The following is a 20,320-nucleotide window of genomic DNA, read 5'->3' as shown; positions in this document are numbered from 1 at the left end:
TCGATCGACCTCAACCAGCCAATCACAGCGCATGATGACGTGCCACGCCGTCACGTGGTGCACGGCCACGCCTTCGGCGGGGAGAATTCCGTATCTGCACCTTGAACGGAAATCGCTGTCAAATATACAGAGAAACTCTGCTGAAAGGGCAAACTCCGAGCCACGCGCGCACCGCCAGCACGACCGCCAGCGCCACACACGCACAACTTTTAGGTGAGCCGAGTGTAACGGACAAACGCTGCAAACGAAAGCGCATGTGTGGCGCTGGCGGTATGCGCGTGGCTCGGAATCCATCTTTCCATCAGAGATGCCCTGTATATGTAGCAACCAACCTAAAAACATTGTCCACCAAATCAGATATTTCTTCTGGATAAGCTACATACTGTACGAAAACATACCTATTTACAAATAATACATTCCGTTTATCCGCCCAAGAATATTTGATCAGCTATTCAAAGGGAGGAGTGAGTCACCTGTCCCCAATATTTCATTCTTTCTGTCCTCTCTCTTTTTTTATAGTAATATTACGAATCTAGGCTTGTGCTAGATTTAACCTTCAGACGCTGTTATACTGAGATTTTATGTATTAACATTTTTGCACATGCAATCGGCACGTAATTGGTTCACACATGCATACAATTTGTGTAGCCCTTATGTATACGTACTACATGTATACACGCGCTACTCCCTTTCTCGCATGCGTCAAAGGTATAACCTGGATCAGTATATGAAAAATGACCTGTCTAGAATTTGGTCCAACCTTATTGCATATCAGTTGTTATGAAGATAAAGTAAGATTGCTCGACTTTAGGTCTCTTACAATCATTGCAGTTACTCCTGCTAATCCTGACCCCGGAAACCGTGTTTTCCGGGTGTTCTCAATCTTCTCGGGATCCTGACTTCGGATTGATATGCAAAAAACGAGGTAGAAGATCTCGGCCAAATTCATTGAATTTCACGGGTTTCAGATATTTTTTCAGAAAAGTTGCGTCTTGAGAGCATTTTAAAATTTTTTCTGGCTTTTACGAATTTTGCTCCACTCCAGGTGTACCTGAAATCGATAGGTTTTGAAATTGACCACAGGAAACTGATGATTCAAAAAACTTTCAGTAGTGTGCCAATGTCAAAAATCGAAATTTTCAACTTTTTATTTTTTCTTATACCTATTCTACTACGAATCCAAAGTGCATACTTAAAATTTATCGGTTTCTGCAAGTTACACCTTTAGAAATTTTTGGCAACCACCGGAACCGACACATGCAGAAAAAATTGATAAAAGAACCAATTTAATTTTTTGAAAATTAGTCGATATGTATGTTGCGACTTTAGGTGACTCTACATCTTTCAATGACATGAATACAAATGCACGCAAGATATTCAATTTAGAATTCCTTACCAAACAAAAAATATGATATTTTCGAATTCCTGACATTTCAAAATCAGGACGATTTTGCAGCAGTGAATTTGAATTAAGAAAAATCGTTATGAATGTAGGAGATCAATGAGATTGGCAGTACATTTTTGGTTGCGGTAATTAAACGATGTTTAGTTAATAATAACATATATGGGGCTTTCCACGTCAACTCAATCAATAATTTTTGCCCACCGTTTTTTATACGCTTCTCCGACCTGAAAACCTGCACTACTGAATTTTTTCAAATATTTTCCCACAACCGTAATATTTTATAATTAATAATCTCAAAACCGGTCTGTTTTGAAATGTCAAAATTCCTATTTTTTCCGAATATTTTGACCTCGTCCAAGGATAGGATGATTTTTTTTCTTTTTTTTCAGTATTTTGAACATTTGGAACAAACTATACTCCATGTTGCAATTTTCCGAAAATTCTCAAACTGTCTACAACCGTTACTTGTACTTAATAATGGTTGACCATCTCATCAACTTTGATTTACAGCTATGGAACCAAACAACTTCTTTCATCTTACGGTTAATTCCTGTCTTGTGTATGATGTATAGTGTATGTAAAAATAATAAGCGTTTGTTTCCTCAATCAATCTGCCCTTGCTCTTTTCTTCTTACAATTTACCGAAGCACGTTTCTCATAGTTCTTCTCTCTAACATCACCGTATCCAAATGGTAGTCGAAAAGCCTACCGCACCTAAATTTCACTAAATATCTATCTCAAATTTACGAAGGACCGTGGAAAGAATTGCTGGTATTCGAATAAAAGCTTCTGTCGATTTTTCACATCAAAAGCATCTTGGAACAGCTGATCGACTGACTTGACGGTGACCAATATAGGTATGAAATCTATTCGAATTTCGACAGCGCTTTGTATTTTTATGGCAGTATCCGGAAAAGTTACATTAAGGGGACCCGGTGGTCTAGCGCACGAAAATGACACCTATTTTCACGATTTTTTTTTTGCCATTAAAAATAAAAAAAACGATGTTATAACTTTTCGAGCTTATTACTACGTTTATTAATCATACAAAAAAATTTTTTTTTCCTTTTAAAAACAATATTTATTATTATAAAAATGCCGCTAAAAATGACCCTCTCGAAAAATCGGATCCGGACCGCGTAGGTGATTTCGAGACTTCTACTCATCTGAAACAAAAAATTCAAAGACATTCTTAATTAGAAAGAGTGCAGTTATGGTCGGAACTGGAACAAATTGAAAAAATTGAAAATTGACAAAATGGCGGGCGTTGAAAAAAAAAGTTCGTAAAATCGGGTTTTTTTTCACTAGTTTTTTAGTGTAAACAATAGGAAATTATTTAAATAAAATTATGATTCTAATTCCGACGATAGCTATACATGTTGTGAACAACATATCCAAATTTCAAGTCATTCGGTTGAATAGTTTTTTTATTTTCACCCCCGCCGTGCCGAAAAAAGTCGTTTCGAGATAAATGAGTTTAAAGTTTGTGGTACAGATATTTTCAAAAATTGAGCAAATTTTGAATACTTACAGTTAATCCGCGATTCCGGCACCATAGAGGATCCCTTCGGAACGTTTGTATTCCTTTACAAATGTAAAGGTAACGGTTACAAATGTAAAGGTAAAATACGGAGAAGGGTCGGGACAGCTGCCGCGCTCCGAGTGCTGAACCCGTTAGGAGCGCATGGACCGCTCTCTACCTGGAATGGGCTGTAGAAGCTATAAAATTGGGAATTTCCGCATGAAAATTTCACAGTATATTCTTAAGATACTATACTTTCGAAATATCGAAAAAAAAATCGATTTTTTGAAATTTCTAGACCACCGGGTCCCCTTAAAATAACCTGTGTCTTTCATCAGTTAATATCTGCTAGTGGGGATGGAGGTAAAACAGTGATCTACTTCTTCTATTTTCCTTACAAGGCTCTTATTCAGACTTAGTAATGTATGAAAATATCATGCGACATGCTCTCATTTTCCATATTTTACTGATTTCGGTGTAATTTTTCATTGAAGATTGCTAAAGACAGCTAGCTAAAATGGAGCATTCTGAAGCGAGGTGAACCTTGACGAGGGATGGTACGAGGAGTGCCGGTAAGGAGATTTTCTAAGTTTGCCGACTCAATTAGGTTTGTAAGCCCAGTAAGCGAGTCCGTAAATGTGGACGACTGCCACAAGCTCCGCGGCGTCTTGCATGCATCAAAACAATACCCCGAGGGTGCCATCCCATGCAATCTCCACATACTTAGCCCCTCATTAACAACCGAATAAGTTGATTCTTTTTTTAATCGTTTGTAGGTGGTTTGTAGGCATTTTTCAGTGATTTCCCGTCATTTGTAAGTCAATAGTTCAGTCGTTATTAACCCTTTCGGCCCGATCGGTGACTATAGTCACCCAACGCCCGACGCTCGCTCTATCCGAGCGGTGACTATAGTCACCCAACGCCCGACGCTCGCTCTATCCGAGCGGTGACTATAGTCACTCAACGCCTGACGCTCGCTCTGTACGAGCGGTGACCATGGTAACCCAACATTTGACGCTCGTTATGTACGAACGGTGACCATGGTAACCCAACATTATGTTATAATTTTTTAAGCATTTTTTTTTACGAGCGACTGCACTCGCTCTGCGTAAGATAGCGTGGTATTGTGCGTCTGACGGGCGCTTGCAGTTGTTCAGCAAGTACGGACGCTTGCCGCGACTGCTCGGTCAGCGGGGACGGCGCGACGTAGAATGCGTCCGTACCGAAAGGGTTAATAAAACAAATTCGTCTAGGGAGTTCGCGTGACATCAGCCCCTTACACTAGCAATTCACGATGGAATTTAGTTCTGCCTATGCGCAATCGTTTGTAGGTCATTTGCAGGTAATTTTAAGTGATGTCCCGATGTTTCTAAACCAATAATTCAGTGGTCATTAATAAAACAAATTCGGCTAAGGAATTTGAGTGACGTCAGCCCCTTACACCTGCAATTCACGATTGAATTGAGTTCGGCTTGTGCTGAATCATTTGTAGGTAGATCGTAGGTGTTTATAAGCATTTTTTCAACCTTCAATAATCTCGCAATTATCAGTTGAAACTTGGAACAAAAAAACTCTGCTCCCCCCTCGCCCCTCCGTGCAAAAATAAACTATAATGCCGTCGTGAAAATGTGAGATCAGTAACCGGAAATGTCCTAGTGATTTCACATTTTCACTCGGCAATTCCATATTTGGGTGAGCGGATTCTCGTGAGATGAAAATGTGAAAATTGAGTACGCTCATCTGAGAACCGCAATAACCCCCTGGACAAACTCTGGGGATTAATACCTTATTACTATTGTTTTAATTTTTGCGAATCAACAATCGACTATCAAACATCTGGATTGCGTTATACAACACTTATAAACGAGAGAGAAACGATTGCCTCCTGTGAAATAGAATTTTGATGCAATTTTCAGTTAATGAGCAGCTGTGGAAAGTTGGATGCGCTAAGATTAGACAAACTCTCGTAACTGGGGTCTGGCTACAGTCGTTTTAGTTTTTTTTTTTTAGCTTTCGAGGAGTAGAAGAGGGGGGGGGGGGGGGGAGTTTTTTGTTCTAAGTTATACAGACAATTGGGATATTATTAAAGGTCGGAGAAGTGCTTATTAACACCTAAAATCCACCTACAAATCATTGCGCACGAACAACACTCAATTCGATCTCGAATTGCAGGTGTTGTCAGGGGCTGACGTTCGCGAACTCCCTGGTCAAATTTGCTATATTAATAACGACTGAATTATTGATTTACAAACGACGGAAAATCACTTACAATCACCTACACACGTCCTATAAACGATTCCGTGCAAGCAGAGCTGAATTCGATCGCAAATTGTAACTATGAGGGGCTAGTATCACGCGAATTCCCCAGTCAAATTTTTTTTATCAATAATAATTGAACTATTGACTTAAAAATGGCGGGAAATCACTTACAAACACCTACAAACCACCTACAAACGATTAAAAACAGAATCAACTTATTCGGTTGTTAATGAGGGGCTACGTATATGGAGCTGTTGGCGGGCAAGGCTTGAAGAGAATGATTCTAACCCCTACTGCTACCAATCTGTATAAATACGAGCACCCAGCGTTAATTGAATCTCTTGGTTTTTACCTCCTGATTCGCTACTTCTTCTCGGTACAGTCGTGCAGTAAAATCCTATAGCTTCTTAATTCCCTACCATGTTACTCTGCCCAATTTATTACCGAAATTCAGTATTCTTTTCCATTTTATTATATTGAACGTCAAATTGTCGGTGTAATTAAAATTATCTGAATAAACCTAATTGAAGTTAAATAATCATATTATTTAAAATCAGTTATTTCCAAAAACCCTCATTAACAGCGCCACGAGCGCCACTCATCGATTTTTCGAGTTCCAGCGTTCCGCTAAAGGTAAGGTAATTCCATCTGTCCAGGTGCCGCTGACGTACCGCGTCATATATATATTTCGTGACATCAGAGCGGAGAAATATCCTCGTCAACCTGAGCGAGAACGGGAGTACGAATCTGACTCGGAAATTTTTTAAATCGTAACTTGAATAAAGGTGTACGTCTCTAATTCAGACATTGCTAATGTCTGCGTTGACAATGATTATTATAAATAATGATGAAATAAATAAAAACACGTTATATCAAACATGGCTGATTGGTATCATCGCATTGTTGAATATTCACGGCTTTTACGATTTTAGAATTTCTTTCACTGCCCACAGGGAGCTGAGACGCATAAAAGCATACAAGTAATCCGGGAAAACCTATTCTATCAGTAAGCTTTTCGTCAATATGGCACAGCTCGATGAGGATATTTTGAAGTGACAGAAACTCGTTTATGATGTACACTGGTGGACAATGAATCTGAGACGGCTAATTTTTCACACTGGACAATCAAGCTGGCAGCACAGAAAACGTACAGCGCCATAGTCGGCCGAGCGTGAAACAAACTCAATCTCAATAAACGTAACATAACCCACGACTGTGGAAATTAACCGTAGAATACGTGTCGATCATAGCCAACCCCCTGACACTCACCACTGTTCGTATACTAAAAAATTGTACGCGTCTTGTCCCCGTTTTTTAGGTCCTCTACGTGGCGCTAGTAGACTTCTCAAACGCTCGCTGCCCTCGCTGACCGCGCGCAAGCTCGTCAGGTAACTACTAGCGTCACTAGTGGTGGTAATTGGCGGCAGAATCAAGGGACATTTTGCGAACCACTTTTAGCAGCGTGTGTCAGGCACTGATATGTGTATATATATATCAGTGGTGTCAGGGGGCTGTCATAGACTTATAAAGATAGACTGAGCGCTCCTATATGAGGTACTGAAGCCTTCATATAAAGGATAGAGATATGTCAGGAGACTGCTCTCTCTTTTCAATCGGTTTCATACCGGGAGACAAGGGCGTAGTGGAAGTGGAACAGCTATAGATATAGGCGCATAATTTCGCTTCATTCTCCTCTACCGCCTCGATCCCCGCCACAAATATCGTCAGAGAGAGAAAGGAGTACTCCCGGTATATTTCTGTCCTTTAAATTTTTGCTTCAAGTGGCTCATAAGAGCGCTCAGTCTATCTTTTATAAGTCTATGGTGTCAATCCAATAAATCATTATCCCCGCGGTATTCTAGGGTTAGATTCGACGGTCATGGGTTAAGTTATGTTTATTGAGATTCAGTTTGTTTCGCGCTCGGCCCACTATGGCGTTGTAGGTTTTTTTGTGTTGCCAACATAACTTTTTGGTGTCAAAAATTAGCTGTCTCAGATTCATTGTCCGCAAGTTTACAATAACATAGAAATTATCATTATTGGTCGGGTCTAACGGAACAGGCCAATGAAATTAATGAGCTTAGCTTAACGCTGAACTTCCAAAAGCGTGGTCAGTGCTTATGACGTCACGAAATGTATATTCACAAGACAAGACAACGGCACCTTAACCCTTAATATTTCCTTTTTCCGGTTTAATCCGAAAAGCGCAATTGAATGTCCACGATCCATTGCATTTTGATGCTTAATTGGTACATGATCACCCAGAAGTCAGAATTATTGACTGTGCGTCTAGCTGTACATACTTGCGCGTTTGAATCTAGTGTCTAGCATCTGGAAATCCTCGTGGAGTGCCATGACGTCGTAGTAAGGCTTAGAGCATATAATTTTCAAAACATGGTCAAAGTCTGGATGCAAATAAGGGTACATAAAATAACCGACGCAGCACTAATTGATACCAAGTTGAGTGATGAAATTGAATGTTTAGTTACACAGTTACACTCATTATATCTTAAATTATAGTCAGTTGGGCAACTTATATTTCACAGCGCCACCACTAATTGCAGCCAAAATCGGCTCACTTCTTGTAACTCCAGGATATCCCTCCTTCTATACGCTCTGCAGTGGAATGACTTGACTATGCGGTCTGGTCACGGTCTTACATACAGATCTTGCGACTCAATAGAATTCCAATGGTAGAGAGTGGCTCCTCTGTTGAAGAAAAATCCAGATGGAGCTTGCGATCGAGGGATGCATCAACATAACCTACAATGTTTGAATAAGCCTTTGCCGTTAGGATTCCACGCCCATGTGACGCGCGAGTGCGACTATCGTCATCCTTGTCGCACCGGGCATCCCTCGATCGCAGCGACGCTAGCGGCTTGACACGTTAAGAGGCCCACGTCGAAACTCAGAGTCGCAAGACCTGTATGTAAGACCGTGGGTCTGGTAATCACTTATTTCACGATCTTACTAATCAACAATGAGTTCAACAGCTGTGACGAAGGTATTCATTACCATTACAATCTTTACGCAACATTAATTTGAAATCACAATAAGTTTTTCTTAGAATTACTATCGTATGAATTTCAGTACCCAATGTACTAATATTGTAAGATAATATATGGTATGCATAACCACTGCAATATATGTAGCGATATTTGGTACAGTTATACTGAAATGTAAGGCTAATGGAATGTTGTTCGCGCTAGAAGTAATTCGACAACAGAATTTCGTAATTGTATAATAATATTTAGAATTTCGTAAGTTACTCCACAATTATAATTGTAGGTATGTAGTCATGGTAATCATATACTTCATATGTTTGGTTTTGTACTGATTGCCATATACAGACCCTTAGATTAATTCTGAAACATTTCAGTCCACTGTTGAAATGGATTCGAGTTATTTTTCATGACAGTTATTACAAGCCGTGCGAACATTTTTCCCAGTGTCTGGCTTCGCAGCTGTAGTCATCCCGACATCTCCCTTCTGATACATTTGATTTTAGAAATATATTAATTCTTTAAAATTGCTTTCCGTAATATCACCTCAGGGATGTATTCCCATGGAGGAATAAGTTCCTGTTTTATTTTGTATTCTATTCATTGTCGCATTGCAACTCCTTGCCTATTAATTCTGCCTTATTTATTTACCACGTCTTGTTTATTTTCCTTGCGTTCATGAGCCGTATTTTGTCTCTATGAAGCGGCACAATCTTATAGCCTGCATCGCGGTTCTTGCATGTATGTAGGTGAAAAAATGTGCATTAGAGTTTGTTTCGCACGTTAAACAAGTAATAATAGTCTACCTTGGTGGCCTGGAATGTGTTTGAATCAATCCAAGGATCAGTACATATATCATAAATTTAAAAAATGTTGGATTTATGAATTTTAATTTTGCAATATGTGCAGTACTTGATCATTTTACTAATACTCTTTGATCCTTCGTGTCCAGCCTGGCGCAGTACCTTCGGTACAAGAATACAGCATCAGAGTTCCAAAGTAAGTCTATTGTTTCCTTTACTAAGTTTGCCTGAGTGACATTAATTATACTCTAATTTTGACTTCAGTCTGTGACTGATTTTACATTATCAAATTTAGAATAAACGAATACTTAATGTTCCAATATTGTGAACTTTGTGTTACACAATTTTGTACCTTACATTTTGCTACATTAGAAGTATGTACCCCATACCATCATGAAAGATCCTATTACAGATTTGTATTAATCAGTATTTCGATCCTTTTTGCCACAGGAACAGTAAAAAAAAGCACAATGTCATGCGATTTAATGCAACACTCAATGTTGACTTTTCAAAATGGTCGCAAGTCAAGATGGAGCGTGAAAATAACATGAAAGAGTATAAAGGAATGGATGAGGAGATGCCAAAGTTTGGAGCAGGATCCGAGTTTGGTCGCGACGCAAGAGAAGAAGCAAGGCGAAAAAAGTTTGGAATAACAAGTAGAAAATACAAACCAGAAGATCAGCCTTGGATTCTTAAATCAGGAGGTAAAACAGGGAAGAAGTTCAAAGGAATTCGAGAAGGTGGAGTCAGTGAGAATGCAGCATACTATGTTTTCACTCATGCACCCGATGGTGCCATTGAAGCATTTCCTTTGCATGAATGGTAAGTTCACAAAGTACATAAATTCGTAAAAAAATTGATAGCTTATTCTTAGTTTTTCAGTGAAATTTTCAACCTACTGTATAAAAAATTTAGACCTTAGAGACTAAACAAAAGCATTTTCACTCAACCTAGCAGCTAGTGTTTAGCAATATCGTTACAAGAGAGTGTCTCAATAACATTATCAATGCAAGAGGTATTTTTCTTCTATGAAGATTATTTCTAAGGAAATTAATAATGGTTGTTAACGACACAAATTATCAGCTATTTGCTGTCTCTGATACCATCAACATTATTTCGGTGTCCTTACTATATGTAACTAGTGAATAAATATTCTCGATTATAAATATTACGTTTACCATGATAGACGTTAAAAACTTGGTAATTGTGCATATGGTATTAGTTGCAGAAGCACTAAACTAGGTGAAAAAAATTTTTACTGTTACATCTCAATTTTTGTTCAATTTCGTGAGAAAAATTAGTTCATTCAAATTATAGGTATAATTTCCAGCCAATACAAAGATATAAAGCTTTGAGTGCTGAAGAAGCTGAGCAAGAGTTTAGTAGGCGGAATAGAGTCATGAATTACTTTTCATTAATGATGCGAAAGAGAATGCGAAACGACGACGAAGGCGCCGAAGATGATCCAGAATTATCTGAAGGTGGTAAAGGAAAAAAACTTGGTAAAAAAGAAAAGGAATTGAAAATATCAGAAATGGATGAATGGATGGATAGTGACGATGATGATTCGAGTTCTGACGAAGACAAGGAGAAAAAGAATTCTGAAGAAGAAGAGGATGATAAAAAAAAGAAAAAAAAAGCTAAGGGTCAGTTTACTTACATTTGATAGTTCTTCATTGATACGTTGACTGAAGAATTACAGAGAACTGCAAATTTTGGAAGGAGCTGCGTGATAAGTTTTGGGCCTGAGCAGGCAGGCGTGAAAGTAATTCTACAACTTGTTATATGAGATAATTATATAAATTCAGTTTCAAATAGCAGAATATTGCAATATTACTCATGAATTTCAATTTCTCCAGCCAACATACTTGATTCATAGATCTCATAAAAGACTTTGTTTTTCTTCAGACAACTACTCATATAGGTGAGATGCAATAACTCTTACATAATCGTGCTAATAGATTACTTTATGTACTTTATTCAGAAGTAGACTTCGAGTTTTAATTACTACACTGTTTCAACATTAATCTTTTCTTTCACTGGCTTGAACGCAATTACAGATGATGTTGGTATGGTCAATTGAATTTGGAGTGAACCATACTTTTTGTTGTAGAGGAAGCACAAAAAAAGAAGAAAAAGAAGAAGAAGGGGTCGGATGACGAAGCATTTGAAGAAAGTGACGATGGAGATGAAGAGGGGAGAGAGTGTGATTATATATCTGACTCTTCAGATTCTGAATCAGAATTGGAACAACAAAAGGAAATAAAATCTGTGGCTGAAGAAGATGCTCTACGAAAGCTTCTTGCTTCAGATGAGGATAGTCAAGGGGAGGAGAATGAGGAGGAAAAGAAGGATGGAGAAGATGACAAAGATGATGATGAGGACAACAAAGACAAAGATGAGAAGGTAAAACGAAATAATCATACAGGGGGGTTTTATCTTAATCACCCTAGGTCAATATCTCAGAGGCAAGTGGAGATATGAAGAAATGGTCAGTACAAAAGTCTTTATGGTTCGAAAGAGAAAGGAATGTGGCAGAATCACATTTATTACAAGTGGTGCCACCAACAGATAGGTAAAACTCAACTTCGTTATTTTTTTAACGGAATTCTAATTTTTTTCTCCTTGAATCTTAAAATGTATTAAATTCTGCATTACAAAGTGCTGAATTACATGTAACCCAAATTTCATGGATTATAAGATATGAACCAATCAAAGTGCAATGGGGGAACCTCATCATAGTACCAGTAACACATCGGTACCATAGAAAAACTCCAGTACCCACGAATTGAAGTCCAAAAGGGGGTCAGATTCTTATTTTACACGAAATCGCAGTGATTTGATGGAGGAAAACTAGTTTCTTTTCTTCTTTTTTGATTAATTGGCAATTGATTAAAAAAAAAAAAAAGCGAAAACTTGATTTCAAAAACCTTTTCCATAGAAACAAACTTTATGTTGGATTGCGAAATTAACTTCTACATATTTTTATATTGGGCCAACTAATGCATTTGTATACTTTTTCGTTCAATTCATTTTTGTTCATTTCGAAATCATATCTTTACCCAGTGCCGTGCCTAGAGGTGGGACAAAGGATCAGCCGCCCCAGGCGCCGTGCCGTGGAGGTGGCATTCGGGTGAATTTGTTTTTCATAAAATCAAAAAATATGGTATGTATAATAAACTTGAGAATGATTCTCCTTGCGTATTTGTCATGGTTTTGCTGTCACCAGCGTAACAGAATTTGGTGTGGAAATGACAATGTTAAATGTGTGGCAACATGCACCACTTATTACTTCAGTGTCTCACCCCGCACATTCAGCATAGGTCCCGCGCGCACGACGACGAACGCGTGACAAACCACCGAGTCGACCATTTATTATTTGTTAATTTTCATTTAACCTGTTGTGTACACACCCCCAAATAAACTCACAAAAGGCACGCAGGGCGGGTGCCACCCCATAATATTTATAAAACGTTATTTTCAATATTTTTTGCTTAATATTTAACTACAAACTCTCAACATACAACACTTCAAAATTAAATTTTTTTCCATTGGGCGAACATAACAAAATCATGTAATATATTTTAAAGTTGGAAGTGCTTGACTTTGATAAAACTGTGAAATCTTAAAAATATATTCAATGAAATGAAAATATGCGAAAATTTCCATTTTTCCTCAGAAATAGCGTAATATGAGCCATTTATTTGGCATGGGGTGATTCACACCCCAGATGTCCACAACAGGTTAGAATCTATAGTCAATTCTGAACAGTACCTCGAATTTTTTTAGATTCTATTCAGATTTTTTATTCAAATGGTTATTATTTATAAATATTGAGAGTGATTTAGAAAAGGACCTTTTTTAAAATTCTCCACAAGTTCTAAAAAATTGTATTTTTTTCGAAACATGCCAAGCCAGGCCTGTGATAGGCCGATTAAAAAAAAAAATTTAAAGAATGTTTTTGATAAAAATTCTCGGTACTTCTATTTTTCACTTACAGCATATCTAGAACAGTTTCATTAGGAAGTTGATAAAAAAAAATTGAACATACCAAAAAAAATAGAAAAAAATCACCCCATAATGGAACTGGAATAGAAATGTTCTAAGTGAGAAATAGATGTTTTGAGCATTTTTCAGTAATTTTCAGACCGTTCTAACAATCTTCTAATTGTTGAAAAACATCAAAAGTGTGGAAAAAAAAAATAGAAAAAATAATTGGCCCAGTCTTGAAATATTTGGAAAAGAAAATACAGTTTTGAGAATTTTTTGAAAATTCTAAATAAGGTCTTTGTCAAAATCACTAAATATTTATAAATAATTAACCAGTTGAATAAAAAATCTGAAAGAATTAAGGGTAATGTTTCAGAGTTGAGACAATAACAGAAAAAAACAAAAACGGTAAGGGTCAGACATTAGTTAGGTTCGCATGGAATTCTCGATACATACGTATATTTGTATTGAAAAAAGCGGTTTCCCTCAGCCTGCTCCAGGCGCCCCGAGAGCTAGGCATGGCGCCGTCTTTACTTACTACTTCCATCTACCTTCCACCCCACCCAAACTTGTGCAAACCTGCGTCATTCGCTCAACAAACAGGGTAGAGTTGCTCTTCATCCAATCATTGTGATTTCGTGTAAAAGGATAAGTTGACCCTTTTTGGTATTAATACTTGGGAACATAAGATTTTCTATGGTATCGAGGAGTTACCGCATTCTCAAGGGAGCCTTCTCTGTATCACTTTGTCTGGCTCATATCTCATAACCCATCAAGTTTGGGCCATATGTATTAGACTGGGCTAAAAAAAACGAAGAATTTTTTTTTTAATGGTACTGTAAAAACATTGTTCATGACGACAAATAAAAATTATCCCGAAAGTTTGAGCCCTTAATATTAATATTAAGGGGTGTATCGTTACAGCTATTGATTTTTTAACAGTTACCGCATTTTTTTACCCAAAATCCGTCAATTATCAATCTGAAAAATTTTATCAATCCATATTTTTGAAGGAAATTAAATTTCCTACAAAAAAGCTCTCCTACTAAATCGATGTAGATCAAGCCGTTTCCTCGTAATCGTGCCTTAAACATTGATTTGTTTTTTCAAATTTTTGTTTGAATTTTTGATTTTGTAATTACCAGAAAAATCAATATTTTCATAGATCAAACCATTATTTTTGTGGGAAATTTGATGCTCTACAAAAAAGGTCTCTTAACATTTTTTATGAAATTCACTCCTTTAAAAGTTATTTTAAAATTGTATTCAAAAGTAATTTCAATTGAAATTGTATTCAAAAGTAATTTCAATGTCGAATAACTTTTAAAGGAGTGAATTTCATAAAAAATGTTAAGAGACCTTTTTTGTAGAGCATCAAATTTCCCACAAAAATAATGGTTTGATCTATGAAAATATTGATTTTTCTGGTAATTACAAAATCAAAAATTCAAACAGAAATTTGAAAAAACAAATCAATGTTTAAGGCACGATTACGAGGAAACGGCTGGATCTACATCGATTTAGTAGGAGAGCTTTTTTGTAGGAAATTTAATTTCCTTCAAAAATATGGATTGATAAAATTTTTCAGATTGATAATTGACGGATTTTGGGTAAAAAAATGCGGTAACTGTTAAAAAATCAATAGCTGTAACGATACACCCCTTAATATTAATATTAAGGGCTCAAAATTGCAGGATAATTTTTATTTGTCGTCATGAACAATGTTTTTACAGTACCATTAAAAAAAAAAATTCTTTGTTTTTTTTGGCCCAGTCTAATATGTATGCCAGCACTTTTTGAAGCAAAATCTGTTGCAATTTCATATTCTTTGGGAATAAATATACCATTCTATTAACAAAAAAACCCAAGGTGAATCCCACCTGTTATTAGTGTCTCAACTTGCAACAAATGAGATACGGACAAATTCGTTGCTCCTTCAAACCCTAAAGATATTGTATTGAATGTTTCTTCATATCTCATCTTGCTTCTGAAATATTGGTATGGGTTAATTAAAACAATTAATCCAGGGTATATATATGTGTCCCAAGGTGTTTTGAAAGTAAATTGATATGTGAGAAAAGTTGACCATAAAAAAAAAATGTACATATGCTTCCAAGTGCAGAGAAAAAAATATGATTTTTTTCTATTAGGAAAAAGACAACAAACTCAATAAGGAGTCCGATAAAAAGAAAGATAAGAAGAAAAAAAAGAAGCAATCAAAAAAAAAAGACGTAAAAAAATCTGGAATTGGAAAAGATTCATCAAGTGACTTCTCAAGTGATTCTGGATCCGACTCTGACATACCTAGAGAAAAAGACAGTAAAAAACCAAATAGTGCACAGAGTTCAAGGTCTGTGACTCCTGTCCTTCCTGGAGTCTCGGCTGATTGTTTTAAACGAAAACAATCAGGCTCACCAGATCTGTCACAGTCGAAAAAAATCAAATTAGATAATTTCAACTCTGCCCCAGTGACATCATACTTTCCAGGAGCCAGGTAAGTTGTTCCATTTAACGCTTACAAATAAAGAAGGTATATGAAAATTGAAAAGGTATCACAAAAGACCAAAAGTTTATAAAATCGTATTATTACAGTTCACATCATGTAGAATAAAGTTCAAATTCTCTATTCAATTTCCGATAAATAATATTTAAAAATTTTTCTCTTCTAATTCCAAAAAACGACAGATGAAACTTATGAATTTAATCATATAAGATACACATACATGTAATTCGTAATTACTTACAGTGAGTCTGGTATAACGGAGGATGCTGTCAGACGTTATCTGATGCGCAAACCAATGACAACCACTGAGCTTCTACAGAAATTCAAGTCCAAGAAAACGGGTTTGACCTCAGAGCAATTGGTTAACGTCATGACACAGATATTGAAGAAAATAAATCCTGTTAAACAAACTATTAAAAATAAAATGTATCTGTCAATCAAGGCACAACATAATTGATGTCCAAACAGAACATCTGGTTAGCTACTGTATTTGAATAAATTGCAATGTCACCTTAATTCGTTTAAATGCATTGTTGCACATTTTAATAATACATACCACAAATTTGCTATTGTATTTTTGGGGGATAAAATTAGTCAAACATTCACACTTCTCGTTATAATGAAATGCTTGTACTTCAAAATTGTGCATGTATGTACAGGTGTATACACAGGGTGTCTCAAAAGTTCCAGAATGGCTGAATAACTTGAAAACTTTGAGTCAGTGAAAAAAACGTCAGTTACTAAGGTTGGAGGATTTTTCCCTGGCTATTGTCGTGACTTTGGATTTGACCTTGACAATGACCTTCAAGGTCAAGTCGATTTTCTCAAATGGGACCCACATTGTTGATCCCGGAAATGAAAAGAGCAAAATTCTATGATTAGATATGACATCAGACACTCTAAATTTTGAGCTCTCAAGGTCGAACGCTAGGTTTAGACTAAGGATGTGAATTGTGCCGGCTAAAGCATAATATTACTCATGAAAATTGGAGAGGTCAGCGTTATATATTCAGCGGTATAGGTCACCGTGAGGTCAAGGTCGAAAGTCAGGGCCATTTCGAGATTAACTTCAAAATTTGAAATGGAAACACCAGACTACTCTGGTCACCTATACGCCTCTTGGATATCATGGCGAAACGACGGCAGCGCTATCTGTCGGTTAACGGCGGCAACTCGAGGACGTTGTTTTCATACCAGTTAACATGATTCACATATAAATGACGGCACGTTTTAAATTGTTTTATTTAGTGCAATACGAAATTAAAAGTGATATTATGAGCCATACTATCAGAGATGAGTAGGGAGATCTCCAACGCTCGGCTTTTCGTGATACCAGCTAAGTTGGAGCGTCGACGTGACACCTAGGCGGCCACGCACCGAAGGTGGCCCATTTCCGACCTGACACCAGGCGGCCATGCACCGAAGGTGGCCCACAATCGTGTATATATAGATACACTCGGTTGCTCGAGCAAGTGGTTGCCAATCGCATCCTTGTCCCCGCTCGCACAGATGTTTCCAGGAATGCAAGAATTGGGATTTTTTTTGTTTCAGTTATGAATGTCAGCGAATAAAAGTATCTGCAGATTTGATGAATCTTGGATTCAATTAGCGGACGCTGAACCAAATTAATTAACTATTCCCAGTCCGAATACTTTTTTTTTTTTTTTCTTAATATATATTATTTTTTTACTGATATGAAAATATGTGACGCCTGGTGTTCTTGAATATTTGTACACGCAGTCTATGGAAAAATATACGAAGCCAGCTCGATAACATTTATGCAAAATGTGCAATGGGCAAGTGGTTGGGGGAAATTTTTTTTTCTCGAACTGAATCTTCCAGAGAAGCATCAGCGAGTTCCAAGCAAGCTCCATAAACATACCGAGCAAACGCGCGCTCACGGACGTAGCTGTGGTGTGGCTGAGTGGATACCACATGAGGATGAATTTTCAATCACAGGTTTTTGCGCGAAGTTTCCCTGTATTTAAGTTAATTACTGCTGCCTTTGCTATAATACTGCATTCAAGTCTTAAACAAAACACTAAAAAATAAGTTAACCACTTAACGTAAAATAAAATGTTAGATTGAGCTTAAAATTTAAGCCGGAGTTACATAAACTAAGATAATTACAAGTGCAACATTGTAAATATTGTACATTTATTGTTCATCTAAATGAATATGGTTTCCTCCTCAAAAAAAAAAACAAAAAACATGAGGATGGAGTGATGCGGGACACGGGTTCGATCGCAGTTCACTCTTTTTATTTTTTTTTTTTTTAAATTCATTCCCGGCTTTTGTTTTTGTAGTTTCGGAGAGAAAAAACAAATGAAAGAAAGAAAATTTCCAGAGCCGGTCGATTTTTTCCTTCTTTCCTTTTGCTTTTTTTTTACTCAACCCACCCTTTTTGTAATGGGGGTAACCCAGAAGAGAACAAATAATTGAAACAATAAAATTCCGAGAGTGAATCGATTTGTTCCCCGTTTTTGGCGCCTCTTTTTTAATAAGGAAAAGTTTTGACAGTAATGAAAAATAGAGATTACTAAAAACAATTGTATTGTTTTTTAATAACACCGGCTCACAAAAAAAAAAAAAAAGAGGTCTCTACTTTTGACCGGACCTTTATGTATTTTGACGCACTGAATCCGAATCTGAAGTCAGTTTTGCCCGTACACCCTCAAAATTTTGAGTAAATTGCAAAAAACCATAAAAATCGCCAAAAATTAGCAGTTTTGGTAAGAAAAAAATTTGTGGAACTGTAGACCAAGTATGATTTTTATGCATTTTGGTCCGCTAAACCCAAATCTGAAGTTTATTCAACCATAAGCCTTTTAAAATTTAATTGGGCCGGTGTTATTAAAAAACGATACATTTGTTTTTAGTAATCTCTATTTTCCATTACTGTCGAAACTTTTCCTTATTAAAAAAAAACGTCCATTTTATATCAGTCTTGACGAGCATTTCTTAAGAATTTTGAGAGATGCGAGATCGGAACGACAAAATTATTTCAGTAGCAACAATGTATGGACCCCTCTCCTTTTCCGATATCGGCAGCCAGTTAAGAGGCTTCACAGTGTTCAGTTTAGTGCCAGCAGCTCTCGAGGTATCAAGATGCTAAGTGAATTACATAATTATTTTACAAGTATGGAAAAACCGGCAGGTTTGACGATCATCTATTTACTTTATAGATTAAGAAGAGAAAAAAAGGGAAGGAGCTGTAGTCGTATTTTATACTTTATTTAATTTTCCTTGAATTGTCAGACGTTTTTATTTTTGATTGTATAGGAAGAAGATGTGTGGGGAATTCCATTCTAGTGCCCAAGAATATAGTACGCATTTTCGATCATTTTTTCTTTTTTTTTTTTTTTTTTGGGAAACATTTTCCTCAATTTTCAAATTTCCTTAATTTTTTGGTATTCAAATCGATTCTTAACAATTTTGCGCACAGGTGGGATTTCTTTAATTATTTTTTCCCTAATCCTGAGGATATTTCCTATCGGAGACCACTGTCAATAGGCGAGATTCCGGAAATCGTAAAATTACCTTTTTTTCTAATTAAAAAGAAAATCACATAAGGCCACTAAGAGCTCGAAATAAAAATCTGAAAAAATTAGAGATGTTTTTTTATATTCGAAGCCATTAACGTAAAAAATCCGTTTAACGACCATCCTAATAGATATACATCGTATATGGGGCATTCCGCGTCAAATTTGCAACCCATGTACCTTACCCTCTTCGATTTTGATAATTCTTTAGTATGATGTTGCAACCACGGTTTCAATCGACTTAAAACAGTGTCCGAATTTTTTGCAGATTTCTTTAGCCACCACTGAAATAGAAAAAAATTGTAAAACCAATTCCGAAAAAGCTTCTTTTAAAATTCTGAAAAAAATTCACACTGATTTTATAATTAGGAATATGATTTGCAAGCACGACACGGTAATGGGATCTCAACATTTACTACTTTTCTAGCAAGTTTTTTTTTCTCATGCCGGAATTGAAGTTTCTATTTATTTGTTCGGTCACAAATTTCTCTATTATTAATGGATTTCAATTTTTCTGAAATTTAGAGGAATGCCAGAAGGCCTGAATACAGTTCATACCATTTTATTCTTTTTTTTTAAGTTATCCAAAGATCCAAGAAAACTAAAAACTTGCGAAAACAATAGTAAATGTTGAGATCCCATTACCGTGTCGTGCTTGCAAATCATATTCCTAATTATAAAATCAGTGTGAATTTTTTTCAGAATTTTAAAAGAAGCTTTTTCGGAATTGGTTTTACAATTTTTTTCTATTTCAGTGGTGGCTAAAGAAATCTGCAAAAAATTCCGACACTGTTTTAAGTCGATTGAAACCGTGGTTGCAACATCATACTAAAGAATTATCAAAATCGAAGAGGGTAAGGTACATGGGTTGCAAATTTGACGCGGAATGCCCCATATACGATGTATATCTATTAGGATGGTCGTTAAACGGATTTTTTACGTTAATGGCTTCGAATATAAAAAAACATCTCTAATTTTTTCAGATTTTTATTTCGAGCTCTTAGTGGCCTTATGTGATTTTCTTTTTAATTAGAAAAAAAGGTAATTTTACGATTTCCGGAATCTCGCCTATTGACAGTGGTCTCCGATAGGAAATATCCTCAGGATTAGGGAAAAAATAATTAAAGAAATCCCACCTGTGCGCAAAATTGTTAAGAATCGATTTGAATACCAAAAAATTAAGGAAATTTGAAAATTGAGGAAAATGTTTCCCAAAAAAAAAAAAAAAAAAGAAAAAATGATCGAAAATGCGTACTATATTCTTGGGCACTAGAATGGAATTCCCCACACATCT

General features: G+C 36.5%; 1 protein-coding gene across 4 annotated transcripts; it reads left to right on the top strand.

The window, feature by feature from the left end:
- Positions 1-7,748: 7,748 nt before the first annotated feature.
- Positions 7,749-16,000, top strand: TfIIFalpha (transcription factor IIFalpha). 4 transcript variants are annotated; one of them, XM_069133497.1, is made up of 8 exons: positions 7,758-7,835; positions 8,135-8,190; positions 9,141-9,187; positions 9,442-9,813; positions 10,309-10,637; positions 11,105-11,397; positions 15,132-15,475; positions 15,728-16,000. In XM_069133497.1, the coding sequence occupies exons 2-8, from the start codon at positions 8,167-8,169 to the stop codon at positions 15,939-15,941; spliced, it is 1,623 nt and encodes a 540-aa protein (XP_068989598.1). In that variant the 5' UTR covers positions 7,758-7,835; positions 8,135-8,166; the 3' UTR covers positions 15,942-16,000. The 4 variants fall into 4 exon arrangements, with proteins under 4 accessions (XP_068989599.1, XP_068989598.1, XP_046465907.1 ...); XM_069133498.1 differs by lacking the exons at positions 15,132-15,475; positions 15,728-16,000 and adding an exon at positions 12,058-12,158 and having other exon boundaries at positions 7,749-7,835; XM_046609951.1 differs by lacking the exons at positions 7,758-7,835; positions 8,135-8,190 and adding an exon at positions 8,205-8,310.
- The last annotated feature ends 4,320 nt before the right edge of the window (positions 16,001-20,320 follow it).

The sequence above is a fragment of the Neodiprion pinetum genome, chromosome 2 (assembly GCF_021155775.2).
Source record: "Neodiprion pinetum isolate iyNeoPine1 chromosome 2, iyNeoPine1.2, whole genome shotgun sequence".
Taxonomy (NCBI): Eukaryota; Metazoa; Arthropoda; class Insecta; order Hymenoptera; family Diprionidae; genus Neodiprion; species Neodiprion pinetum.
Note: the sequence above shows the minus strand (reverse complement) of the source record. Positions and strands in the feature narration are given on the sequence as shown.

Excerpts from the sequence above, each read along its gene's own strand:
- TfIIFalpha (XM_069133497.1), top strand. The coding sequence starts at position 8,167 with ATGAGTTCAACAGCTGTGACGAAG. Across the intron at positions 9,188-9,441 it reads TACAGCATCAGAGTTCCAAA|GAACAGTAAAAAAAAGCACA; the intron begins GTAAGTCTATTG and ends TTTTTGCCACAG. Across the intron at positions 15,476-15,727 it reads TCATACTTTCCAGGAGCCAG|TGAGTCTGGTATAACGGAGG; the intron begins GTAAGTTGTTCC and ends AATTACTTACAG.